Source organism: Carica papaya, chromosome 7 (assembly GCF_054855325.1).
Source record: "Carica papaya isolate Zhongbai chromosome 7, ASM5485532v1, whole genome shotgun sequence".
NCBI lineage: Eukaryota > Viridiplantae > Streptophyta > Magnoliopsida > Brassicales > Caricaceae > Carica > Carica papaya.
In genome coordinates, this window is record NC_142315.1 from 26,788,757 (window position 1) to 26,815,764 (window position 27,008).

Below are 27,008 nucleotides of genomic sequence, written 5' to 3' on the forward strand. Positions count from 1 at the left end.
AGGTTCATGGTTTTGGCGCCCATACCGGACGGGGTATGGGGACGGCCCTGGAAACTGATTATGAATGTTAAAGGTTAACGGGTAGCGGAACCCCTATGGACCCCCACGGATACTAGTAGGCTGGTAAATGAGAAAAAAAAAGATATGTTGTACAATGATTGAATTACAAGAGGCGTGATAAGTGTTATGTTTTACAGCTTAGATTATTCAATGATTATGATAATGTTATTGTTTTTCTCATATTGTTTTCATAAATTCCACCAAGGTAAGTGGATGGTAAAAGATTTATTATTGATAAAAGGTTTTGTTGTTAATAAACGAGTTTATTGTAAATTATGCTCCATTGGTCTTTTTGTGGTTTTCTACCCACCTTTATCTCCGTGACGGTGAGATATCGTGATGTTCTTACTGGGCTAGTGTAGCTCACTCCTTAATTAACCATTTCAGATCAGGAAGACATGGTTCCCGAGCCCGTTCCGCAGGAGGACGACGAAGGGGATGCCTAGAGACTCTGTAGTCATACGCATAGTTTATTTTCGAGTTTTCTTTCTTAGTTAGTTTAACCTTTTATATTTTAAGTACGTTTGTTTGGTTTTTCATGTAAGGGATGTTAACTTTAAATTTTGATCTCGCTTCCGCATTCGATATATTTAAATACTCATTTCATTTTAATATTTTCCGGGGCCGTTACATATAGTTTATAAGTAAACAATTTTTTTTTGTTAATTTTAGTTTTAGCTATATCTTATTAAATAACAAAAATTAAATAGAATTATACAGTGTAGTATCAAATCTTTTACAGTAATTGGTAAATTTTAAAACGAAAATTGCAAGATACCAACAAGAATGAAACACCTAATTAATGTTTAAATATTTAAATTTATTTAAAAAATTTATTCATTTAATTTGAATATATAATTTAATTAATTTTTTATTTTATAAACGCCCACGCTCTCCATATAAGGAATTACAGTCATCAAACACTTAAAATGTAACGAAAATATAATTAACAAAATATTTATATATTCAAAATATTCATAATTTATCTCTTGATCATATTGTAGCATTATTTATAATACATGAGATTTGTGTGATAGAATCAAAATAAAATAGATAACCGTTTAATTACAAAATATAATTTTCATAACGAATGCTCATACAATTTCTTCTTGATCTTTTTAAGGGATGAGATCCTCCTAATCTACAACCGGATCCTTTTAATTTGAAAAAAATGATAATTTAATAGAGCGAGCAATTTCAACGCGTTCGGTAAATATAAGAAATAGACTTGATATTTTTAAATTAGAATTTAAAATATCAATTATTCCTTCTACTTATCTCTATTTAAATTGAGTTATGTTAAATTACTTACTAAACTATATAAATCTCTTTTTGGAAAAAAAAAAAAACAAAACATTAAAACATGATATCATTTATCCTTACCCACTCCAAGGTAGCAGCCGCGTCAGAAAGCAGAGTGGTTACTTGGCAGGTAGCTGGCAAATGCAAAAGTAATTTTATTAAAATTGATTCCTGCCTTAATTTGGTGAAATTAATTCTTATATTTTTTAAAAAAATTTAATTTAATTTATCATTTTAACTGTTTATTAACAGTATTAATAATAATATTACTTGTTAAATAGAACAACACATATTGGTGTAGATGTATTAATTACAAAGATTGATGAAGAAAAATGAGTGGAAAGTGAGAAAAGGAGTTAGCTCGACGAAAGAAGAACGATACGAGAGGAAGCCAAGGAGAAAAGAGAAAATTAGAGTTTTTATAATTTATTTTTAAATTTTAATCCGTCTAAATTAATTTTTCTCTCATCATATCATATGTCATTTAATAAAAATATTAAAAAATATGGTGTCGTAAAATTTAACACTTAGTATTATCATTAATAAGTTAAAAAGAGAGATTAATTAAAGTTTTTTTTTTTTAAATACAGTAATTAATTTAACAAAACATTTAGACAAACTTGTTTTTGCCAAATGGAACGCGCCAGTTTCCTCCCCTTTAGAGGATATTAAAGAAAAACCAAACCGTGTGTTCTATCCATTTTTACAGCTAATATTTCTCTGCATCACCCAACTGGACACAGCGCAGCTTTCCCTGCTTTTTCCTCCATTATTACACTGCCTTCCCTCGCCTGTTCTATAAATTGCCAAAAACCTGCTCATCTATCCACAAATCAGTAAGTATAACAATCTTTTGCCCACAACCCACAAAGCAATTCCCTCTGAAATGGCTTCTTCAATCCTCACTTTCACTTTGATTTTACTTGCTTCTTCGATTACTGCATCCTGCGCCGGAAACCTCCATAGACATTTCGACATCACTTGGGGAGATGGCCGGGGCAAGATTTTAAACAATGGCGAACTTCTTACTCTGTCTCTTGACAAAGCCTCTGGCTCCGGCTTCCAGTCCAAGAACGAGTATCTTTTCGGCAAGATCGATATGCAACTCAAGCTTGTCTCCGGAAACTCTGCCGGCACCGTTACTGCCTACTATGTATGTTTTCTACATTGTATCTGACTGACCTAATTCTTCGGCGAGTAACTAATTTATCTGACTGTTTTTGAATTTGTTTGCAGTTGTCTTCAAAAGGGTCGACTTGGGATGAGATTGATTTTGAGTTCTTGGGAAATCTTAGTGGTGATCCTTACATTCTTCACACTAATGTGTTTAGTCAAGGCAAGGGAAATAGAGAACAACAGTTCTATCTCTGGTTTGACCCAACTGCTGATTTTCACACTTATTCCATTCTGTGGAATCCTCAAAGAATTATGTAAGTTAAACCCATCAATTCAAATTCTCAGCATTTGATTTCTCGGTCAATTTTTTGAACAGGGTTGACTTAAAAACTCCGTTTTTTGGTCTGTGTTTCAGATTTTCTGTTGATGGAACTCCGATCAGAGAGTTCAAGAACATGGAGTCCATTGGTGTTCCGTTTCCAAAGAATCAGCCGATGAGAATCTATTCCAGTCTGTGGAATGCTGATGATTGGGCTACGAGAGGTGGGCTTGTGAAGACAGACTGGTCACAGGCTCCTTTCACTGCTTCTTACAGGAGCTTCAATGGCGACAATGCTTGTGTCTGGTCCAACGGAGCATCGTCTTGCAGCTCGAGCTCGAATGGGAATCAATGGCTTTCTCAAGAGTCGGATTCTACGGATCAGAGGAGGATGAAATGGGTGCAGAAAAATTATATGATTTATAATTACTGCACAGACGTCAAGAGATTTCCCCAAGGCCTGCCGCCAGAGTGCAAAATAGCTTAGACCAAAATCCAGCCGCACTATTCGTCTTATAAATTCTTTTATCTATTTTTGCATTTCAAAATTCTTTTATTCTTTGATATTTTATTTTCAAAAAATTTATCGATGAAATAGAATTGTAGATCCCAAATGAAAGAGTCACACGAAAGGATTACATATTTTGAGATTTACATAGAAGAGCTATTTAATAATTATATTATAAATACTATATTTTTCATATAGAACTGTATCTTTAACGAGTATTTTTAATTGGATAATGTTACATTAAATTTGAGTATCAATTTCTTAATTCCTTTTTGAATTTGTTATAAAAACATTAAAATTACAAATGTATTCGCTTCCCTTTGATATATTCAAAAAGGTCAAAACCAAAATGTTATTTTTGGGCCTAATTGTTGCCTCCAACGTTGGTTCATTTTAAGCCCAGTAAATTTTTTAATATATAGAAAAATCAATTAAATTAAATTTAAAAATAAGAATATACATACGTGTATATATATATTCACTTAAAACGATAAGAGGAAAAATGTTAAGCATCAAAGATGACCAATTAGAAACACAATGCCCTAAAAATTACAGGAATAAGTTTTCATGATAATAAACTAAAATTTCTGACTTTGCAGGCATGGTTAAACCAGGCAGGGCAATTTCTTTTCACTCCATTGCTTTTACTTTTACTTTTTTTTTTGGTTTCTTAGAAATCAGTAGCAATCTGAAAATACAAAAGACATTAGTGAATGTTTATTTTACTTCTATAAACAGGAAGAAAGAGTTAAAAAATAATATATATATATATCATTTATGATTCGATTCATTATTTATCGGATGAGGTTGTATATACTAATTTATTTATATTAATTAATTAAATAATGATTTGAACCTTTCAAAATATTAAATAATTTCATTTTACTAAATTGGTTGTAATTGAAAATATTATAATTGTGGACCATAATTAATTTGAGTGAATCAAGAGAAACGAATCAATTTATGTATTTTTCATCGTAAACAACGAATTTTGATTGAATTTCTTTCTTCATCCTTTTTGAATTATTTCTCCATTAGTTACAGGATGAATTCCACTTATTGTACATCAATGGTGCACGTATAGACACTGTGTCGGTACTCCAAAGCAAAAATGGAACATTCAAAGATGATTTCATGTTTGTCGTCAACAAATTATTTTTTTCCCCCCAAATAAATTAGCATATAAGCTGGATTTTGTAAAAACAAAAAACAGAAAAAAAATTTTGGTTAGTCAATGTATTTGCAACTTCGCACTATAAATTATAATATACTTTAACGAAATGATTATTAAATTTATAATTTTTGACTATATAAAATTATAAAAAAGATAGAACAATTCTTGAAAAGTACTAAAAATAGATAGATTCGATCTGTACCTCGATAAATAATGTTTTTCATCAACTCCGATCAACATCAATCTTGATCTACAGGTCTACAATATTAATAAGAGAAGAGGGAAAGTGCATGTTGAATGCGGATTTGGAATTTCTTTAGAAATTTTGAGAGGGAGCTCCGGGAGGCCTAGGGTTATTTCTACTTTCCCCTTGGGAAAAGTTGGAAAATACCCCTAAATCCCATCTTCAACTCTTCATCCTCCCTTTATTTATAGTCTCAACGAGATCTAAAAGTTGTATGCTTTTAGACCACCTGTCGTATACAGTGTATAGATACATATAATGTTTGTACGTATAATTAATTATATATGGCATTTGTGAAAACTCTTCTTCCTAAAAAATCTTAAGAGATCTTGAAACACCAAATCCTGGCCATGAGTACCATTATCCGCATTGTTGTTTGATGGATTTTAATCTTTTCGAGTTAATCATTTAATTTAATTTTCTATTTTTTTTTTTTTTTTTTGTGTTGGATTAAAAAAATTTACTGGGCTTAAAATGGACCAAATTTGAGTCAACAATTAGGCTCTCAAAAGTGACATTTGGGTTATAAAGTTAATTATAAGTTGTAGGCTTTGTATTAAAACATGTCTTTACTTGGAAAAAATTGAAGACAAAGAGATTCTATCTATTATGCGCCAATAAACTTCTACTAATTTTGCTTTGAAAGAATATGACATCGGCCTTTGGTGGACATTTTTAGTTCACCGTATTTACGTGGCTTTGAAAAATTTGAGAATTTTTTTCATTTAGTACTTCGTTTGAAAACAATTAGAAATCATTATGAGAATTACTGGTTTTCCTCGTTCTTTTTGTACTCAGCTTCAGGATATAATGACAATCCATCTACAAGATACAAAAGTCAGCCACAGCTTTTGAATTCTAATCCTCGTCGACGGTGCTACATTTGTAAAAGTCGTATGCTTTTAGACCACCTGTCACATACATTCTGATCAATGGCATCAGGTCTCAACATTAAAACTTAATAGAGATCAAAGACCAACTCAAACAATATCAAAGAGGGACTGCTAAATTTTAATTGTTGAACTTGTCCCCATAACCAATATATTTAGCATGCAAAATTCATCTCGTATGCAAGAATAACAGGCTCTTTAAAGTAACGGATAATAAAATCTAGAAAAGCTGGATGATTTACAGCAACGTTCAGACACCGCAAAGATATTTTTCTTTTTTCTTTTTTTTTTTTCTTTTTTTTTTTTTGAAATACCACTCTGCGTGATAATATCCAAACAATTTTCATAAGTCTTCATAAATACTTGGACAACAATTAACTGGAACGACAAATGCATGTCAAACCTAACATTTCAGTGTGCCTCCCTACTGAGTCAACAAGAAAGTGGTCATAAACTGAAAGAGCGAATTTCATACACAAAAAGATGAAAGGACGATGCTACTAAAGTGAGAAGTCATTAAATGACTCACTGTACAGGCAGGCAACTGTACAAGAAGAGATTCCTCACCCACAATAATACCAACCTCGAAACACCAGAGGTCTTCAAGAATTTGAAAACCATGGACTTCAATCTCCAGAAGCCTTGAGTCTGTTGTACTCTCTTGAATATTATCTTATAATTTTCCAAATAACATATGCATCTGGTGAGAAGTTTGGCATAGAACAACCCAGTTAGTCTTCCTCTTCTAACTCAACAATCTGTGCCCGCCTTTCGGCTGCTTTCTTCCTGATAAAGAAACCCCACCTCATTGCTGCCTTGATCTTCAGCCAACCCACAACAGCTTTGCCAGAACGGGTGCGGTCCTCATCAAAGGTTGGCATTGGCGATGGCATGAAGGATTGGAATGCATACCCATCTTCAGGCATGTTAATAGAGCCATGGCCTCCCAAGCTAAAGAGTCGGAGTAGCTGCTGCATATCTTCTTCATTCTCAAGCATCTCATGACTTCGAAGACGGATGTCTTCCTCTGAAAAGAAGTCATCATGTCCCCTGTCTCGGTTGTGTGACCAATCATCAAAAGGATTAAGATTAGAGTGCTGCACAGAAGAGCCAAGAGTGTGGAACCCTGAGGTAGATGACTGTGGAGGACCAAGAACCAGCCCCACTACACTGTTGTCATTGCTTGCACTTGGTGTAGAGTGAGAGTGGGTGTTCAGCTGGTCATGTGGCACGAATGCAGCACCATCAAAATGGGGACGAGGATTAGAATTCAAAATCTGTGGCTGGGTTTGGTATCTTGTAGCTAGATTTTCATTATATCCTGAAGCTGAGAAAAAAAAAAAGAACAGAGAAAACCAGCAATTTCTCATAATGATTTCTAATTGTTTTCAAGCAAAATACTGAATGAAAAAAACTCCTAAATTCCTCAAAGCCACATAAATATGGTGAGCTAAAAATGTCCCCCAAAGGCAGATGTCATATTCTTCAGAAATGAGTGAAGGACATTTCCCCAAAATTTTGCATGTAAAATATTATAGTTGACCACCTAACAGCATAATTAATTCTTTTCCCAATCATGGAATTTCTTCTGATTAAGAGATAAGACATAAACTTCATCAGAATGATTCTTTTTTCTTCAAATGAAAATGAATACAAAATTCTATAAGCTTCAGTTCCATGTCAAGATACCCCATTAGATTCTAAGGAACCTCTGTTCATGCGCTGAATAAAAGTGGAGGTCTCCCAGCTCTAAGAGGGAGGAAAGTGAACCAAGAGTCTCAATCAAGAAAAGAATTCATGAAAGGGAGAAGTGTAATAAACAATTGCCTTCTAATGCAATGGTATAATTTTTTTGGGTAGAAAATGCCAAAGGTACTGTTCCCTTGAAGAAGATACAAGAATCAACAGTACCTCTAAATTTTTTGTCATATAACTCATATTATTTGCCCCATAAAAGGAAGAGGTCATTTGACTTTAAATAAACATATAGCCAGCAAAATTCATCATCTTGTCAGAGTCTGAGATACTGTTACAGTGTGAAGCTTTTGAATCTCCTTTTCTTTTTTAATTAAAAAAGTTTAAATAATAATATTCACAAGGTACCAATAGGGTACCACCAGTACTTTTTTAATATGATCTTTTTGATCTCTAAACCAAACTTATTTTTCATTCATCATGTTTCAGTAAAATTTTGATCTTAAACATGGGCATCCATATAAATGATACATCACATGAGCCAAAGACCACAGGCAGCCAAACCAACCAAGTCTGCAAAGGTTCAAAGCAGAAAAGACCCTCCCACTTCAGATTCAACAGAAGTGATCCAAGCAAATCTAAACCATAATGTTACAGTATGAAGCCATACGAAATTTTTTCATAATTTTTTTTCATTGCAAATGTTCTCAGTTTTTCTTGAAGCTACACAAGTATTTTTAGTTGGTATAATCAATTTACTCCTTTTGGCACAGTGCCAGAATCTAATGCCTGAGGATTTGTTTTCCACATTCTAACAAGTCACCTGGTTGTTCTGTATATTTTTTGACACTCTCTCCGGAAGTCAACTGTTTTCATCAGAATTTACTAATCTACCTGTACTTAGAATAAATAGTCACTGATAAAAGAACAACTTGCAATATCCCTTTTGTTTAAGGTGAACCTTCATTAACAACTAAGAAACTGTTGGATAGCATGGTGCTTATAAATGCTAGCTAGATTTCATCCTAGCAGCAATGAACGTTATTCTTGCCAGAACCGATGAAATATCATCAACAGACACAACACCAATTTACTAAACTGAGGTTAAAAAGTGAATATTCAACCCAAATTGATGAAATATCATCAATAATTATCCAAACATGATTACCTCCAACTGCCAAATCTTGCTCATTAGAAGCTGAACTTGGCAACCGCGGTAGCTGTAGTTGATGTTCTAAGGCATTAGGATAATCCACTGGAAGTTCACTCCGAGATGACCTCAACCGTTTTGTTTGCTTAAAGTTTACAAGTGATTCACCGTCATACTCTATAACTTGGTTCCAATTTTCATATGCTTTCTTCACCAAGGTATCAACATAAACCTGCAGAAAATAATTTTCTTTTCAACTTTTATAAGTAAATCCAGTTTTATATATAAACTACAATAATGAAGTGACACCAAACACCACAATTAAAATGCCAATTAAGGCCAGCAGTAAAACTCCAACCCTGGGAAAAATACAGTTCTTTTTACTTCCATGTCCACAGATATAATACCCCATATATCCATAGACCTTGCTTCATGAAAGAAGCCACTACCTTCAATTTAAAGTGGAATAGAACAGTTCTCTGAATACTCAGCTTGTCCCTTCAGCAATTAAAGAAATTCAACCTATTAAATGACAAGAACTTGCCACAAGTTCGATATCTCTCACTATTGACCTTCTCCCAAAACCGGTGGCCCATTCACTAAATTTTACCTGGAAGATAGTTGCTTTACAATACCACATTTAACCATACCCCAGTTGGGGATTATGTCGAAGAAGATGCACTCTTTCTTTAATTTTTAATCAATTTCTTATCAGTTTGACCTCTCACCATGGTGTTTGACCATTGAAAACCAAAAAATCCTTGTCTATGAGTTCCAATTGACCTTCAATTCCTACAGTTTTCAGAAATTTCAACTAACTTCTAAGTACATGCATCATCAACAATTCTTCAGAAAACTCTGTACTGGATGCCCTCAAACATATCCAATCAGGGAACTTCCCCTATAAGTATTTTAGTATAAACTCAAGCTAGTCCTTATAAAATAAGTCTGCGTTGAAGTCACCATATCAATTTTTCTCAACTTCCTCTTAACTTTTCCATCAATTTCAGAGTACCAGATATTTGCCTACATTTAAGGAATGCAGTATATTTAACAAAGAAGGGAAGCTTATATAATGAATGCATAAAAGAGAAAAGAATACAAAGTGGAACATATGATGCAATATAGTAATAGTATACTGATAGGCAAAAAAAGAAAAAAAAAAGGAACTAATAAGAAAAGAAAAGAAAGATGTTCCATATCCAACCCACCTTCTGGTTGTCAGAAAGTGAATCAACAGAAAAGTACTGATCTCCAGAAATAAGACCACTCAGCTCATAGATGTTGTTGAAGACAACACCAACAGTCCTTGAATCTTCGGGATAATAAATATAAAGCTTCCCACTCAGGGCACAAGTCTTTGCATGCTCTACAAGTGCCTCCCACATCTTATTTGACATACCACTTCCAAGAATCTACACTCAATAGATAGACATATCAGACAACAAAATATAATTAAATTTTTATCAAGGAACACATCCTGCACTCACATTCCGTAATTTCTGAGGGTCCTTGACCACAAGCCGCAAGAATTCTTCAACTGTAAATATTCCAGCACTATTTAATTTCTTATGGAAAGCTCCATCCTTGCCAATTTTCTCCAATCTCCATACATCATCATTCAGTGCAGGCGGATAGTGCTTCTTGTACACTGCCAAGGGGAAAATTTTGAATCAATTAAGTACTCTCAAGGAAACAAGGCAAGCTGTCAAATGAAATGATTTAAATCCAACAAAATACTCCAACCATAATAAAATGAAAAGGAATGAACTTACATTCCCCGCGGTGATCTTTTACAGTAAAAGCTTCTGTCTTTGCCTCACGCACACGTATGCCCTCACAATATCCAGAAGCAACCTTCAAGCCAAGCCTGAACTTCCTGCTCCTTATCCAACTTGAGTTATCTGTAAAAATGAGCTCACCAATCGTTCCTACTCCCTCCTTGAGAGTCATTTGCAAGTCCCCAGTCAACAAAGGTCTCTTTCCTTCCCGTTCCTTCACCATATGGCTTTCAAATTCTTCCTGTGTCCAGCCTTCATCATCTTCATTATTAAAGTCGCCCTCGAGAACAACAATGTCCAATTTTGCAGAAGCTTCAGGCCCTGATGTTACTACATGTCCAGTGTTTGCATCAATTAGAACAACATGGATGGCAGCACCCTGCTCTCCCTCTACTTTTCCTCCAGTGAATAGGGGAAGAGACAATCTTGATCTGAAGTGCAGCTGAAAATTTCGTCCATCTGGGCCTTCAATTCTTTTGGGGGAAGATCTGAAAAATAAAAGTATCAGAAGATCAATACGATCAAAGAGGTAAGTATGTTGCAAGAGTGTGAGCAAAAGAAATTGTTATCCAGCAATACAACAGTGAGAGATTAAAAGAACAACTGAAGTCCAGATTATATTTGTAGTAGTCTGAAATAAGACAGAAATTAGATAGAACACGCTCATAATTGGAAAAAAATGTTTTATCTGAAACTGGAATGGTATAAGTTTTTGCAATTAACAACCATCTAAATATTCATTCTGCACCAAATAGTTGCATAAATAAATTGTTATTGTTGTGCGTATTCCCATGTTTATGCGAGATTTCTTTAATCCATTACGAGCTATGCTAAATGCTTGTTGGCCCTCATAAGTGAAGGATAAAACAGTCAGCTGTTCCAATGATGTAGAAAACATGAGAAAAATGTTCTACAGACATGGTAAATATTCTCTCTTAAAGATCCATTAATCACCATCGAATACTTATTTTTGAGTCCATTATAATTATAAGGGTCTGAGGGGACTATGAAAATGTCTTCAAAACATTAAAATAAAATTCCGAGATATCTAATGCGGTAAAATGGTGTATCTCCAACATCTTACCTTCCATTAAGTCTAGCAGGACCTAGTTTCGCCAAAGCGCGTTCAACTTCCTCACTTACCTGTTTAAAAATGATTGTAAGAACCACTGACAAGTAAACAAGAAACAGGCTTACATGGTCAACAACATAAAGAAGCAAACATTTAAGTTATTTCCTTGAGAGAAAAATGAAAACATTCTCCCATAAGGGATGAATTTTTTAATATTAAAAAATTATATTTGCATCATATGACACCATGCTGAAAGCACTTTGCTTTTCTATCAGAAAACTAGAACGTAGCATCTCCAAAATCCTCCCCTTAGTAACTTCTGTGAATTAAATTCAACCTTGGCTAACTTAGGTTGTGACTAATATTCACGCACACGCACAACATTTAAAGTAGACAGTTATAAACATTTAGGTTACAACATTTAACTTCAATGGCATACCGAAGCATTAGTAAGTAGAAGTAGAAGAGAGAACAACATGATTATGCGCTAAACAAAATGCAGTAAGCTATGGTACACAACAGAATTTTTAAGGAAATTTTCAAGCAGCTTATGCATAAGTACAACCAGAAGACATCCTAAATGAGTACATTATATTAATGTAAATAGTAGAAAGCATTAAATCTTACAACTCTCCGAAGAATAGGCTCCAATGATGAGCAGAGCTTCTGTAAACTATCCACCTTGAGAGCTTCTACAATGACACTGAAAACACAGTTTTGGCAAAAGATTCTTATGCTCATACTCATTTAGTTCAGTCCAATACTTAATTACATTGAGCTCTAACAAAATTACTTATTAGGAAACTAACACTGAATTTGACAATTTGCAACATGGAATAATAAATCATTGGCCTGTTATCATAACATCAAAAGAAAGCAAAAATGAAAATTAAAAAGAAAAGAACAGTAAATGGAAATTTGAGAACGGGCAAAGATGAAACCATATGCCAGGTACAACAAACATTTCCATGGCAACCATCATCGGCAGAATTAACCAAGAGCCAGGGAGCAAGCATTTAGGACCATTGCCCCAGAAGCAAAATGTATTGCACAAATAAACTATTATTTTCAACTTCCAGTGACTGATCATGATACCAAACGGAAGTTTATTGACCTAAACAACTTTCTTTATTTCCTTTTCGGTCGCATCAGTTAAATCACAGAACTAGTCATAATCTCCTTTACTCAAATTGAACTGATTAAATAAACAAAGAATGCATATAAAGAAACAAACATCAAAGTTTTAACAAAGACACACAAGAACTACCTAGCCAGAGCAGGCCGCTTTCGCTCAGGCTGCTGCTCATCTTCCGCCTCCAAAGTTCTCTTCCCTCTGCTCCCGTCAGTCCTCTCCATAAACCTTGACTGCCTCTGCATTTAGCCAGTCCCACGAAACCCTAATTTCTTCGGATCTACTAAAACAAATACCACAAATTTCAGAAAATCAAATCCTATCACCATATGCAAACTTACAAATCAAACTTAAACCCCAACTAAATTCCCCAAAATCCCGCCTCTTCCGAAACCCCAATCCCTAACTCAAAACTAGAAGCTAAATTGCAGTAATCTTGAAAGTATTTCAAAATCTTCTCGAACACCAAACAACGAGAATAGAGAAAACAAAGGAAAAGCGGGAAAAAGATGATGGATAGAACCTGAGAAAATTTTTAGACGAACAAGTTTCTGCTTGGAGAGAGAGAGAGAGAGAGAGCGAGATAGAGGAGAGAAAAGACGAGAGAAAATCGAGATACTTACAAACTGATGTAACGATGGCAAGAAATGAGTAGTATAATCTTTTAAGCAGTCGCTGTTTGGTCTAAGACTTTATATCTTTAGTCTACTCTGGCGACTCTAAGCTGAAGAGCTTAGTGGTTATCAGGTGTCTTCAGGAGCACGGTAGATCTGCCTTGAAGTCAGAGAGAGAGAGTGACCTTTACTGTTCTATTTTGATTGACTGCTTGATCATGAGTTGGATCATGCGCCGCGTGGTACTGGATAATTTATTAGTGGATAAATCGCATGTCTTAACTCTACATTCCGCATTCGCAGGTCAAGTTTGCTGCCATTGGTCCATCCGGCATAAGATTGCCCAATGTGTGTATAGAGAAAATCTCCGCCGTAGATTTTGTTTGCGTTTTATGTGATCATGTTGAGGCCTGCCACGTCAACTCAGATGACGTATGTACCTTTTCCCACGTCACCTTCTTCCGTTTCAAATACGTCACTTGCTAATTTTTGTTTGTCTAGACTCACACCTTATCTTTTGTTATTTTACTTTTTTTTTTCGGGTAAATATTTTTTTTTTCTGTATTCTTGTTCTTATATTATCCAATAGCATTAATTAACTTATTAATTCTTGAACATATTTTCACAGAAAAATCAGATTTACTCTATCTTATATGAGAAAGGAAAGATTAGATAGCAATCTACCATATTACATCTCATGAACTACTAATATATTAAGTCTGTCTTCGTACGTAAAAGAAGAAAAAAGTTACATTATTCAATGGCATTAAACTAAATCAAATATATAAAGCGGACGGCTGAACCGGGACAAAACAAAAAACTTCTTGGTTTATGATCAAACCGGAGTGTATGTTTCAAATGGAATTCCTTTACAAAGGAATCTTTTAAATTGAACTGGCACCAAGAAAATGAATATATACTCCATGCAGTCTGGATCAGGATTTATATAAATACTAGATTCAAAAGGTTTTATGTTAAGATCTATCCACAAATGAGATCTGATGAAATAATGAGCATTACTGCATTGGAAACAGTACTGAATGCTTGTTAATTTCTGGTCGTCATAACTCCTCAGCAAGGGCTCGGCAGCCATAGGAGAGGAGAAACAACAGCTGATTTTCACAACTGGCATGATCTCAATTTCTCCGACTCTTGGTTGAACTCCTTTACTCTTTCATAGACTTTAACAAGCTGCTGCCTGCAGATCTCAGGAGGCGTACAGGGTCCGCAGAGGAGATAGATGACATTACCCAAAGGCCTCATGTAAATACCATCTTCACGGAGAACTTGAACAAGTGATGTCGCATATAATGATGCATACCTGACCAAAAGAAAAGCACAGGAAATGTTACTTTGGAAAATATCATGACCAGGAAAACACTAACAAAGTGCACATTGTTTATAAAAAATATGATATAGAAAATATTACCCCGCATTACAACCATCGGCTCGTAGTTCTATGGCACATATAGTTCCTAGTGCAACCACTCTTTGCACAGCAGGGTGTGATGAAATCTGCTGCACCAGTTCCAAGTCCCATAACTGCAAGGATTCATCTAAATATTACATATTGCACGAAAATAATAGTGAAAGTTCAACTCGAGATAATTATATGCTGACAGAAAAATCCTCAAAAGTGAACCAATGTACACGTAGCAGGTAATACTAGTTTATATCTGTTTTTCAACAATTTATTTTTGGTGAATCTTAGGGAGTAATATCTATTTTCTAATTTTGGCCAATCAGGGGAATTTGAAGGATTACCTAGTTTGGAGGCTTTCACCAATTAGCATTTCAGCCAGTAAACTATGTACTGGATTACTGACAATTTTACTAAAACATTAATGAAAATCATACAAGAAAAGACATGATTTGGAACAACAGTATATCTCTTTAAGAATGGATTAAAATTACTATAGTCACAACCAAGGTGCTGGTCCTGCATTACTTCAACTCTCATCCGTTAAGGACATGCCTAAGCTCTTTAGAGTATGTCTTTGGGCAATGGCCGAGGCCCATAAAAGATGGATGCCACAAAATTAACTGTATTCTATTTTTTCTTAAATACTTCAGTTTCTCTTTCCATTGACTTTGCATGCTCATAATAGTAATCAGGAGTTGCAATCCTGATTAAATCTTTGGTTGAGATCCCACATAGCAAGTCAAACCTTTTGCAGATCAATTTAAGATTGAAGATCAAGGTTTGCTAAATGTAGTTTATGTTTATATCTTATTTATAAGATATATCTAATTCACCAATTCTATCTCGTAGAATCAATACCTTCCCTGTCATGGGATTTCAATGTCCAGTGACCCCTTTTCAGAGCCCAATTCTATCTAGTATAATTCTGAACATTCAAAACAAAAAGTAGCCTATCAGCTGCATACTTTAGTTGACTCTGAAAAGCAGGGATAAGGTGCTCATAGAATGATGCCTATGAAAATACTTGAAATTCTGTGCGCTTCATGTGCATTTTAGTATGCATGCACCTTATCTTCCTCAAGCATGAGATCTTGTGTTCTGCCTTCCACAGGCTCCAGAAAGTTTTTGGAGATTGAGTGCACCTTGCACCTAATAACTCCAGTTATATTGCTGTACTATCTAGTTTTTAGAAATTAAAAGCTGAATATGGCCTACCATCACAATTACAACACATGGAAGCCAATAGAATAAAAATGCATGATGTGCAAAAACAATAACTGAAGGTAAATTCAAATACCTCTCTAAGCAACTTTCCTTCAGAATTGATATTGAGGTTTGTCCGTGGATCTTTGAACCATTTCATAGACTTAACAGCTGCTGCACACCCCATAGCATGTGCTGAATAGGAGTGTCCGTGCAACAGAGCTTTGAGCTGCAACTCAAAATCAAATGAATATACTCACTTGCTCAGAGAGACACCACAAACAAGTAATCCAGCATCAATCAACACAGTTAAACTAAAAAGAATAGTAATAATAAAGCACTGCAGAGGCATTTCTACCAGAAAATTTGTACGAATGAAAAAAGAGAAGAAAACAAAGGAAAAAACTTCACAATCATTCCACAAGGCTGATATTTTAGCATGCAAACAATGAGAAAAAAAAAAAAAGAAAAACACACATTTCTGCATTTGCAGGTCTAAAGATGATAAAGCTACGCACCTCTTTTTATATGAGACCTAAATCTACCTAGACTAAGAATTTTGAAGAAATTCTGATATTGAACCTATATCCTTTGAGTTAGAAATAAGGAGACTTAAACAACCATGAGCTATATATTATCAGTGTAAACCGCTTGAAAACCAAAGATAGCCTAGCTTTAAAGAATTACGGTATGTTGTTAACACGGAGAGAGGCTGGAAAAACTACGAAAGAGGGCAACCCATTGCAAATAATTAGACAATGCCAGGTGTAACATAGTCTGAAACATGAATTTTTTACTGTTTTTTCTTTCTCCTCCTTTCATAACAGATCTTCCGTCAATATCAAGCAATTGCACAACTGTATTTTCAAACTTCTAAAACCAACTTGGAAATCAATCACGTTTACTCAAATTAATTGACAAATCATTTATCCAATAAAAGAAGGATTTTGATGTTTTATGAGCAAGAGCCAAGTGCATGCATTAAGCTCTCCCTAACACTTCACTCACTTCTTTTTCAGTTTACAATTTGGTTGCAACCAAAAAATTCATCAATAAATACTTCCTAAAGCAAAAACTAACATGTTTCTCACTAACTCATCTTACTGGTACCTTTGAGTCTCCAGTAAATGAAGCAAAAACAGCATCTGTGGCAAGAGTGGCAGCCAAGGGAATAATCCCACCAGTCATCAGCTTAGCAAAGCACGCTATATCTGGCAGACAACCAAGTAGTTCGGCAGCAGTCTGGAAAAAGACAATCAGCAAATCAGGGAGTCATGATTGAAACAGAAGCAAAACAAATGGAATTAAATGCAAAAGCCTTACTAACCTCTACTCCCAAGCGCCAGAAACCAGTAAAAACTTCATCAAATATAACTGGAATTCTTCGACTTCGACACTCACTGACAAGTACCCGCTGAAACAGCGGATCAATCATATGCATTCCCCCGGCTCCTTGTATAACTAAATAGATAACCAATGAGATAGCTTGTTGAGTTCTAGCAAACTAGTATATATCAATAACAAGGAACAAAATTATTGCATATTCCACTTCTTAGATATGTCTTTTTCTAATTTCCAATGAAAACCTAAAACACCAATGGTTAACACATGACAGCTATACACAATCCAGTGTCCATTGTACCAAGAATATCCGGCGCAGAGCTATTTCAACAGGAAGAATAGTAAAGAAATATGATTAAAAGTAAAAATACATTGAAATGGATCAAACAGGAATTATTTTCTCTATAATAGGAATCTAAAAATTGGGAGCCTGCCAGAACGATACAATCTAGCCATAAACTTCTAAAACGAAATCAAAGAAAACCGACAAAATTTGCCTGGCCTACTCAACCATTTAATTTCACAGATGGTTAAGAAAACACTTAAGATTCATAACAATAAGATATGTTATGAAGACATGCATTTATTCACAGTTAGAATACAAAAAATGGTGCATGTAGGGATGTCCTAAGTAAAGGTCTTATGTTTCACAAAGATTCTATAAGTTGCAGAAAATATATTGGTTCAATAAGACATATGTACCCAGATTACCCTCCGTTTTTGCAAAAAGAAAGAACAAAGCAACAAAATTAGTCAGCTAATTATATTGATATCAACAATAGAAGTGAGTGCTCTAGGGGAATAGATACGAAAACCGAGAGTATATTTCATTAAGCACAATTAATTCTGCATTTATATGGATAAACAAATTACAAATAGAATCGTGCACAATTAATTCAAGCCAATAAACTGAAGAAAATGAATGATAATGATCATCACTTCCTTACGAACCTTACCTGGTTCTATGATCACTGCCCCAATATGGTTGAATCCTCTTGACCCAGAGTATTGAAGTAATTGCTGCAATATATACGAGGAATAACTTTTGGCAACATCAGATTTGTCCCTGCTCTTGTCAAAAATCTCAGCCTGGGTGCCAAAGGCTGAATGGTTGATACATTTTAGAGAAAGATAACCCAAAAGGGAATGAAGAATCAATCCATACAATAAGAGCAAAATAGATCTGGCTTACTCTTATCTGTAAGGAATATATTTTCAGATTTTAAACTTTCAGGTACCGAAAGAGTCCATATCCCATTGCACATTAAGACTGTAGGTGGATCCAGAAAGAGACCTCTTCCAGTATACCTGTCACAAACCACAAGTTCAGAGTACTTTTTGGGGGCTTGCTTTCTAATGTGTATTTGTAATTCATTCACAATATCATGAATCATGGCATAAGCTGCAGCTATCTTCCTTTGATCAGCAGCAACTATTTATTCTTTAGCCAAAAAGGACACCAGACCCCCTCCCAACTCAAGCATATTTTCTTTACATTCCTTCTCCTACAGGTTAATTTATGCCATTCTATTGGATAGCCCTTTGCTGGAATAGTTGGCTCCATATCAAAAGTTATTTTGGCAATATATTTACCATCCTATAAAAAGACCAATGCTCATAATGTCTGCAAGATTTAGGCTGTTTATCATATTGAAATTTTTTTAGCCTTTTCTTTAAGGTTGTATGAGACCACTGGTGCTTATTCTCTAACTTTTCTTCCCGATAATTCATTTTTGGATTTAAGTTGTAATACAGTTTTTTCATTCATTTGTAAATGGAACTGAATAAAGAGATTAAGCATTTCAGACATTAGCCACTTTATGTTGCACCAATGTGTTGATCTAAAAGGAAATATTAGTCACAATATTTTGCCCTCTTCACTGAAATACTAGTTCCATCCCTACTCCTAAGAAGATTGTAGCAAACATCAGAAATGTTGATTTTGAAATATCTAACGCATCTGCATGATCCAGCAATCAGTCCTTGAAAATTTCTAGTCAGTGTCATTCTACAACTTTTTACTAAAATAAAAAATGCAAAGTTGTCTTAACAAGCACCAAAAGGATGCCAACCTGTCTACAAAATATTTACAATTCTAGCCAATATCAATAAGGTTCTCAAAATCCTCCATAAAGTAAAGGCGATCACCTAGAATCACACAACAAAGAATCTAAAACCATCTATTCCTAATCATCTCAAAATCCCAAATATAACTAACAACTTCAAAGTTCTCTTAGTCATCTCTTTCCAAATTACTCAAAAGATAGTAAATAGGATAAGGTCCACATATTTCCTTCGCCCAAAGATACCCTTTATTGCCCATAATTCATCCCTAACCGAACCAAGATATTGTGTATGCAGTGAGAATGATCAATCAGTTTATGCACAATCCTAAAGATTACACTTACATGCAACATACCAGGTACTACAGTATTTGAAGAGAACAGCCAGAAAGGTAATCTCATTTAGAAAGAACACCAACTACTAGTGGAAGTCTATAATGACGCAGACTATGCTGGATCAATGGTGGATAGAGAATCCACTACAGATTATTACACATTCCTAAAAGAGAACTTGGTCACATGGAGGAGTAAGAAACATAATGTGGGGGCACGATCTAGTGCTGAATCAGAATTTCGAACAATAGCTCAAGGGTTTGCAAATTGTTTCGGCCAGAGTTGATTTTGGAGACTTTGAGGATTAAGTGGGACAGCCCAATGAAACTATACCAATACAACAAGTTAGCAATTAACATTATCCATAATCCAGTATAACATGACAAAACAAAGCATATTGAGGTTGATGAGCATTTCATCAAGAAAAAATTAAATAGTGGTTTAATTTACATACCCCACGTGTCTATCAGCTCACAACTTACAAGCTTACCCCTAATAATAGACACTGGATCAGTGTTAAATTGCAGCCTTATAGACAAGGATCGATGCCGTAAGAGCGAGCTTCCAAGCTTACCCCTCGCTTTTTATGGCCCATTTGAGATCATTCAGAAGATAAGAGAGGCTGCACACTGGTTGGCCCTACCAGCTAGTTCTAGAATTCATCTAGTGTTCCATGTCTCCCAATTAAAGAAGTATTTCCGAGCAAGCAATTATACTTCCAAGAATTACCACAGTTGGACTGTGAAGGAGCTGAAGTCGTGTTACCTCACAAGGTTCTACAAATTAGAAAAAATTTCCAGAACAAAAAAAGAAGTTGAACAAGCCTTGATTCAGCGGACCAGCCAACTGTCGATGATTGTATATGGGAAGAAAATAATTTTTTGCGATAGTAACAATCAACCTTAAGGACAAGGTTGATTGTTATGAATGCATTTATACGCCCCAAATAAGATGTCGAAGTTCAATTAAATATAAAAACTTAATTAGTATTGGATTTCTGAACATGAAATTTTAATTAGTATTACATTTCTAAATAACATATGATTTTTTATTAATGTTGCATTTCTACATAGTATAGTATTTACAATATTTTAGTAGTATATTTTTAATTAGATTTATATTTTCAAATAGATTAAAAATTTTAAATAAGAATTATAATTTTTATATAAAAAGGTATATTTGTTATTAATAAAAATAAATCATAATATTATTTTAAAGTATGAGATTGGAGCTTTCTCTGACGAGATCCAAAGAAACAATTCTTTTTGATGAGCTGTAATCTATTTTTACAAAATAGATCATTCAAAAAAATCACAACAAAAAGAAAAAACAGATTCTGAAACCGAAAATTCCAGATGACCACCAAGTGACAAGATCATATTCTTGGGAACATACAAATTAGTATCAGAATCCAACACAATGGGCAATTCTGTAATAAAAGAAGATCTGCAATTAATACTCCAAGTCCTTGCCGCAAAGGAGGCACGAACTGCAAAGATTGAAAGATGAATGGGCAGTCTGTTACAGGAGTTATCCTCGCAATTTAAAGAAACACTGGTTAGCTTTAATTGTGACAAACAAACAACATCAAAAGGGACTGTAAGCAGCAACCACCCCTGGAAACAGCCACCTCAAGTGCTTCATACTGGAAATCAATCGGGAATGCAAACAACCATCCAAGTAACGGAGTCATTCCTGGCTACACTAAGTTAGACTTTCTAATGTTTGATGGCTTTAAAGATCCTCTAATATGGTTGCATTAATGTGAGAAATTTTTTGCCAACCAACACACGCCGAAAATGGATAAAGTGGGATTGGCCGCCTTCCATATACTTGGATGCTTGGAGACATGCAATTATGGTATCACCAGTTAGAATCTGAACAACTTATATTCAACTGAACTGAATTCAAAAACTATTGTTCTCTGATGTCTGGGCCGCAAGCCAAAAGTAACCCGTTAAGGAAACTAGTAAACTTAAAACATATGAGATCCATTACGGACTACCAGAGGTAGTTTCAAAAAAAACTGGTAAGTGTAAACAAGTTCGTTCAGGTTGATCAACATGTAAGTTTGTTCACAACAGGATTGATGGATTCCCTCTATTTAGAGATCGAGATGCAATCACCTATCACTCTTATACATGCAATGAATATGAGTAGAGTTTTTGAAAGGAAACAACAGTTGTGGGATATAATCGACCACAATTATAGTAACATTTCTTAATCCACGACAAAGCCTAACAATTCGATTCGAAAAACACCAACTCCATAGGGCAAAAACGTTATGATACAATCTGATAACATTTCATCTAAATTTATAAAAAAACTAACAAGAGCAGAGATGACAAAAAAAATGCTATAAGTGTTGTATTATAACTGCAATGAGCCATTTGTTTAGGGTCACCAATGTAAAAGGTTGTTTTGGTTAGAGATTGAACGTGACATTGATCCTGAGTAACAAGAAAAGATCGACAATTCAATTATATCTACATCTCAAGCTTGATGACAAACTTGAAGACTAGGAGAAAGTAATATTATGGATACATTTATAAAGTTTAAAAAAGAAGTTGAAGTTCAATTAAATATAGAATTCTAATTAATATTAAATTCCTAAATAACATGATTTTCCATTAGTATTGGATTTCTAAATAGTATAAGATTTTCAATATCTTAATAGGGTATTTCTAATCAGATTTACATTTCTAATTAGATTAAAATTGCTCAATAAGAATTATAACCTTTATATAAAATAGTATATTTGTTATTAATAAAAACAAGTCAGAATATTATTTTAAAACATGAGATTGGAACTCTCTCTAATAAGATCCAAGGTAGCAGCTCCCTTTGATGAGCTGTAATCTATTTTCACATAATATATCGTTCAAGAAATCACAACAAGAAGAATAAGCAAATTCTGGAACTGGAAATTTCAGATAACTACCCAAAAGTTAATTAGCAGTTGTTATTCTGTTAACAACTTAACCAAATTCACATCACTATATAAATTACTTCTTGTTATTAAAACAAAGCATGTAAGATTTTACTAAATGATAAAACATATCTCTCTCCTGATTTCCTTCCTTCTTATCTTCTATTCCCTATGTCTCTCTATCCTTATTCTCTTGCCACCCAGATCATTAGAGCGAATGTCCAAAGCTCTTGATAAAGGGCAAAAATGTACTTTACCTTATAATATCAATAACATCCCTCATATGCTAAAAATGTACTTTACCTTATAATATCAATAACATCCCTCATATGCTAGCTTAGCTCATAGGTCCCGTTACCACACTCACAAAATCGTGTAGAACTCAATTAACCGCCTCACTGATATAATTCTATCTCAATCAATTTAAAATAATTTTTACGAGTGATTAGACAACCAACCTACCTGAACAGATGAACTTTCAAAATTAGCACAGAACATCAAGTTGCAGGCTTACAAACATAAAATAGTAGTTTTGAATTATTAATTAAGCCTACCCCAAAAGCCCTAAGGAAATTTTAAACTTCTTTTCCACAGGTTTTATAATGAAATATCCTACCATGGCTGCTGGAGAAATCCAGTATAACATGATGGCGCTTGTGCTTCCATAGCACCCAAAGTGTCACCATGATAAGATCCTTTAAGAGCTAAGACCTGAGACAATAATTCCCACCAAGTTAATAGCAATCAAAACAACTACAGTAGCATTTAGAAGAAGGATTGCACTGAGTGAAACTACATTTTTTTGGTCCTATCATCAGAATTTGAAAATCACACCAGAAATTTTATTTCTACACTATATAAATATACTGGCATTATTTGATTAGGCACTGGAATTTCCAGAAAAGATCCTTGCCACATTTACTTCTACATTGAGAGAGAGAGAGAGAGAGAGAGAGAGAGAGAGAGAGCGTGCAAAATTACATTTTTATGAGTTTCTAAAGAGAGATTAAAGCAGATGCAAATATGACATGGTATCACGAGCACAGCATTTACTAAAGTTACTTTGTCATATTCAATGCACAAGTTTACTTCACATACAAAAATGCATCAATCCCACTATGGTTACCAATCTGACATGGGCCTTGCCCTAATGGTCAGTCCTCACTCCTCCCAACCCTACAAGCTGGATGAGCTAGTCTGTAAGTTCTACTCCTACTTTATATATGGATCACAGAGGAAATGAACAATCTGGGAAGAAAATGAAGAAAATAGCAGATAGCCAACCTTTAGCTCAATACATTTTTCCTCTCTGTTCTCGTTCTTATGAATATCTGACAGGATTCCATGGTCAGAAGAAAATTTCCGAAATGCCATCTTTAGAGCAACTTCAATTGCTGTAGATCCATTATCTGAAAAGTATACCCGAGAAGCCCAACCTGCAAGTTGTACTAGCTTAGCATTGTTTGCGGGAGCATGAAAAAAATATAAATGCAATTCAAAATAATAGTAATATGTCATATCTAGGTTCTAGCAAGAATAAAGTGATGCCATCAGAGTAAAGATACTGAGTGCTATACTTTAACAGATTAGCAAACTAAAGAATGCAAGACAAACAAAGAGTAAGACTCCAAGAAGCCAAACTTATAGATTATTGGACATGTAAGATGAGAGCATAATTTTTTTTAATTTGATTAAACTCCTATATTGTTGGAATTTTTATCTTAGATTAGGTGAAATTTTTCAAAACAATTCACTTAACTTCAATATAAAATAAAATCAGCATAACATCTCTTCCAATCTTTATCTCATTTCTATTATATCTATTGGAATTCAGTAAAATTAGCATTTAATGAAAAAGCAAGATCTCAATAGGAATTCAATAGAAACACATATGAGAAATCACCCGAAACATATAACCACAATCAACCTCACTTTGGCTGAACTTGAAATCCAATAAAATAGTAATTCAGAATTTGTCAATCAGAGGTTCATAATCTTGTTCATAAGCCCTCAACAATCTAATTAATAATAGATAAAGTTCAAAAAACAATAGTTAACTAGAATTAGTGACCTTTCCCAACACCCTCAAGCAAAAGCTCTGCACATTTTAGAGCTGGTTCATAGGCATTCTCAGGGAACATAACGTGCCCAAATCTTGCAGCAGTATAACCCATTTCTCTTGCGAGCTCAATCTGAAACCACCTAACCAAATATTCACATTAAAGCAGACCTTCAGGGAAGCAATAACCTTGGAGAAGATATGAATGAGGTACATTATAAACTGAACAAAAAGTACCCTAGTTGACAAAAAAAAAGTCGTGCTAAAAGGATGACCTGTAATGCATAATCTGGTCCTTGAGTCCACCAACTTGCACATGCATCAAATACTTGAACCATGGAATTACTTTGAACCTGTAAAAGAGGTAGAAAACGAGAGTAGTTAATTGATAGATAGATCGATTACATTCATAACAAGACGTTCCAATAGAGACATTAATATATTAGGGTAGACAACTTAAAAGTGAACATACATGCTCGCTCGCATGTAAATGCAGAGGACATATATCAGACAAAAGAATAACAGTTAACGAGTAACAAGTGAAATAGCACCTTATAGACTGCAAAATTTTCACCACAACGCGAATCTATTACTGTAACAGTTTCTTCTGGTACAAGAGTGTGCTGGGTAAACGGCCACCAAAACACCTGTCCTGCCCGCTTTGGCACTTCACGTAATCTTCCTATTCTTTCTGAATAAGCTGATAGCATGATCTCTTCTAACGATTTAAATACATTGCGAGATTCACCAAACCATTCGGACAGGTCATCTGAGGGATCCTCTGGAACATGTGGAAGCACAAGCACCGGCACTCTAGAAATACAGCAAGAAAATATGAAAATTTAAAAAAAGATGACATAATAAAAATCGCAAGAATAAGAGATTAAGTGCAAGAGAAAACGAAGTTAACTGAGCTACCTATTTCGCAAATATGACATTAGTGGCCTCTCGTTACTAAGGCCATGATCTTCAAAAACAACAGCAACAACGTCATACCCTCGAAGCTTTAAGCTCTCATAAGCCGAAATGGTTCCAGATATGCCACCAAGTTTTCCATCACCAACAAGAACGCCGGGTAGCCGGAAAGGCCTGCTTGGAAGTTAAACAGAAAGATAAGCATGAAACAGAAACGCTGCAGCAAAGCACTCCTAATTTACTGAATATAAAATCTATGCCTGTTCGTTATTCGAAATGCTTCTTCTTCTTGACAATATAGTCGTCCACGTACCGATATAAATCACATTGAAGAGTTCCAGAGGGACCTGGACTTGCAACCCCGCCAGCAGTCTCCACGACGCACAAAACCTCTCTTCCTTCGTCTTGATTTCCACTCACCATTCCTTCTCTCAAGCAGCTTTCCAGCATCGCAGCCACAGCAGAATCCCCCACCATCGCATCCTCCCTCTCCGCAGCCAAATGCGGCGACACTGCCTCCTTCCATGCGTACAGCGTCTTGCAGACCAGCTCCGACGTTGCCCCCGAGAGGCGCCTCTCCTCGTAAAAATTCAAATCGCAAATCCCTGAGCTGCGCTCCTTTCCGTCAGCGAGGAGAGATTCAGCTGCGGACATGGAGGTTTTGAGGACGGTATTGGAAAGAGAGAGGGCAGTATTGTGACGGAGGGAGAGGGATGAGAGTTTGGAGAACAGAAAGCGAGAGTCAGAGTCGGAGGGGAAGCCGGTTTGGACAGGTTTGATGTAAAAGAATTTCCTGGCCGATGAGGAGAGGAGAAATGAGGAGGCGATACCGGTGGAAACTAGGGTTTTCCCGAGGGATGTGTTGGCGGACCAAACAAGATAGCTGGGATGACATAGTGGAAGGTGAAGCGACGGCGATGTAGTGGTGGAGAAACCGTGGTGAATGTAGAGGAGGCGGCGGCGCAGAAGGTGGTGCTGGCGGGGAAGGAGCAAGCCATTAAGTCCTAGCATGGTAGTTGAGGGTTAGGCAGGTAGGCTCTAGTGGAGAGAACAATTAAGGGAAGGGTAGTTGTGTTCTGTTCTGCGCGCATTGGTGATGATGACTGAACTTGGAAGCTTTTTAGATGTTTTATGGAGGGAAAAGGACAAGTGTCGCTCAACAAATCATATGGAACCAGCTTGCGGAAATTACAAAGTACATTTCTTAGGCTCAAGGCCCAATGGGCCTCAACGAGTTTGGCCCCCTAGGTAACGATAATTGAAATAAAAAATAGCATTCTAACTGCCCGTTTCATTTGCATTTGAATCAGTCAGTTATAGCCACGGCCAATAATTGCGAAAGAGGATTATTACACAATCTTAATTTGAGATAAGGAAAAAAATAAAAAATAACTGAAGGCCTCAAAAATTGAGGGTAAAAATATAAAGAAAAAAAGGCCGAATGTTATATATTTTTACATAAATTTTTAAATGATTTATATATTATATAAAATTATTGCTAATACATATGTTTTTAATAATAATTCTGTTGTGCAGAAAATTTATATCATTAACAGTAGTATAAAAAATATAATTTAGTTTATTTTTCTATAAGAGTATAAAAAAATTTATTCTTTTTTTAGAATGAACTAGTCTAACATAAAAAATGGAATTTCTTTTCCATTTTTAGAATTAGTTTTGAACAA

The 27,008-nt window shown here is 35.0% G+C and overlaps 3 protein-coding genes and 1 long non-coding RNA gene across 8 annotated transcripts; 1 reads left to right on the plus strand and 3 right to left on the minus strand.

Moving 5' to 3' along the window:
• The first annotated feature begins 2,179 nt into the window (after positions 1-2,179).
• Positions 2,180-3,505, plus strand: LOC110811082 (putative xyloglucan endotransglucosylase/hydrolase protein 23). The gene is made up of 3 exons (XM_022037453.2): positions 2,180-2,515; positions 2,599-2,792; positions 2,894-3,505. The coding sequence occupies exons 1-3, from the start codon at positions 2,249-2,251 to the stop codon at positions 3,282-3,284; spliced, it is 852 nt and encodes a 283-aa protein (XP_021893145.1). The 5' UTR covers positions 2,180-2,248; the 3' UTR covers positions 3,285-3,505.
• Positions 3,506-5,850: 2,345 nt separating this feature from the next.
• Positions 5,851-13,212, minus strand: LOC110811071 (calmodulin-binding protein 60 B-like). 4 transcript variants are annotated; one of them, XM_088206890.1, is made up of 9 exons: positions 13,067-13,212; positions 12,579-12,726; positions 11,939-12,014; positions 11,324-11,382; positions 10,234-10,727; positions 9,949-10,109; positions 9,670-9,873; positions 8,477-8,690; positions 5,851-6,940 (listed from the first exon to the last, which is right to left on the minus strand). In XM_088206890.1, exons 2-9 carry the CDS (start codon positions 12,686-12,688, stop codon positions 6,345-6,347), a joined length of 1,914 nt encoding a protein of 637 aa, XP_088063016.1. In that variant the 5' UTR covers positions 12,689-12,726; positions 13,067-13,212; the 3' UTR covers positions 5,851-6,344. The 4 variants fall into 4 exon arrangements, with proteins under 4 accessions (XP_088063016.1, XP_088063017.1, XP_088063014.1 ...); XM_088206891.1 differs by having other exon boundaries at positions 12,579-12,723; positions 13,067-13,207; XM_088206888.1 differs by having other exon boundaries at positions 12,579-12,723; positions 12,967-13,114.
• Positions 13,213-13,750: 538 nt separating this feature from the next.
• On the minus strand, positions 13,751-26,431 carry BIO1 (adenosylmethionine-8-amino-7-oxononanoate transaminase). Of its 2 annotated transcripts, XM_022037452.2 has the most exons (14): positions 25,637-26,430; positions 25,327-25,497; positions 24,960-25,221; positions 24,684-24,761; positions 24,421-24,541; positions 23,634-23,785; positions 22,966-23,060; positions 18,217-18,332; positions 17,981-18,127; positions 17,011-17,144; positions 16,794-16,925; positions 15,778-15,912; positions 14,487-14,599; positions 13,751-14,378 (listed from the first exon to the last, which is right to left on the minus strand). In XM_022037452.2, the coding sequence occupies exons 1-14, from the start codon at positions 26,332-26,334 to the stop codon at positions 14,177-14,179; spliced, it is 2,556 nt and encodes an 851-aa protein (XP_021893144.1). In that variant the 5' UTR covers positions 26,335-26,430; the 3' UTR covers positions 13,751-14,176. The 2 variants fall into 2 exon arrangements, with proteins under 2 accessions (XP_021893144.1, XP_088063013.1); XM_088206887.1 differs by lacking the exons at positions 13,751-14,378; positions 14,487-14,599 and adding an exon at positions 14,790-15,629 and having other exon boundaries at positions 25,637-26,431.
• On the minus strand, positions 22,485-22,959 carry LOC148253108 (uncharacterized). The gene is made up of 2 exons (XR_015813043.1): positions 22,653-22,959; positions 22,485-22,606 (listed from the first exon to the last, which is right to left on the minus strand). It is a non-coding gene; the product is annotated as an uncharacterized LOC148253108 (long non-coding RNA).
• Positions 26,432-27,008: the final 577 nt, after the last annotated feature.

Excerpts from the sequence above, each read along its gene's own strand:
- LOC110811082 (XM_022037453.2), top strand. The coding sequence starts at position 2,249 with ATGGCTTCTTCAATCCTCACTTTCACTTTGATTTTACTTGCTTCTTCG. Across the intron at positions 2,516-2,598 it reads GCACCGTTACTGCCTACTAT|TTGTCTTCAAAAGGGTCGAC; the intron begins GTATGTTTTCTA and ends ATTTGTTTGCAG. Across the intron at positions 2,793-2,893 it reads TGGAATCCTCAAAGAATTAT|ATTTTCTGTTGATGGAACTC; the intron begins GTAAGTTAAACC and ends TCTGTGTTTCAG.
- LOC110811071 (XM_088206890.1), bottom strand. The coding sequence starts at position 12,688 with ATGCAGAGGCAGTCAAGGTTTATGGAGAGGACTGACGGGAGCAGAGGG. Across the intron at positions 11,383-11,938 it reads AGCCTATTCTTCGGAGAGTT|GTAAGTGAGGAAGTTGAACG; the intron begins GTAAGATTTAAT and ends ATTTTTAAACAG. Across the intron at positions 10,110-10,233 it reads AAAAGATCACCGCGGGGAAT|TGTACAAGAAGCACTATCCG; the intron begins GTAAGTTCATTC and ends TCCCCTTGGCAG.
- BIO1 (XM_022037452.2), bottom strand. The coding sequence starts at position 26,334 with ATGCTAGGACTTAATGGCTTGCTCCTTCCCCGCCAGCACCACCTTCTG. Across the intron at positions 24,542-24,683 it reads GACCAGATTATGCATTACAG|ATTGAGCTCGCAAGAGAAAT; the intron begins GTCATCCTTTTA and ends AGGTGGTTTCAG. Across the intron at positions 18,333-22,965 it reads GGATTTCTCCAGCAGCCATG|GTATACTGGAAGAGGTCTCT; the intron begins GTAGGATATTTC and ends GGTTTGTGACAG.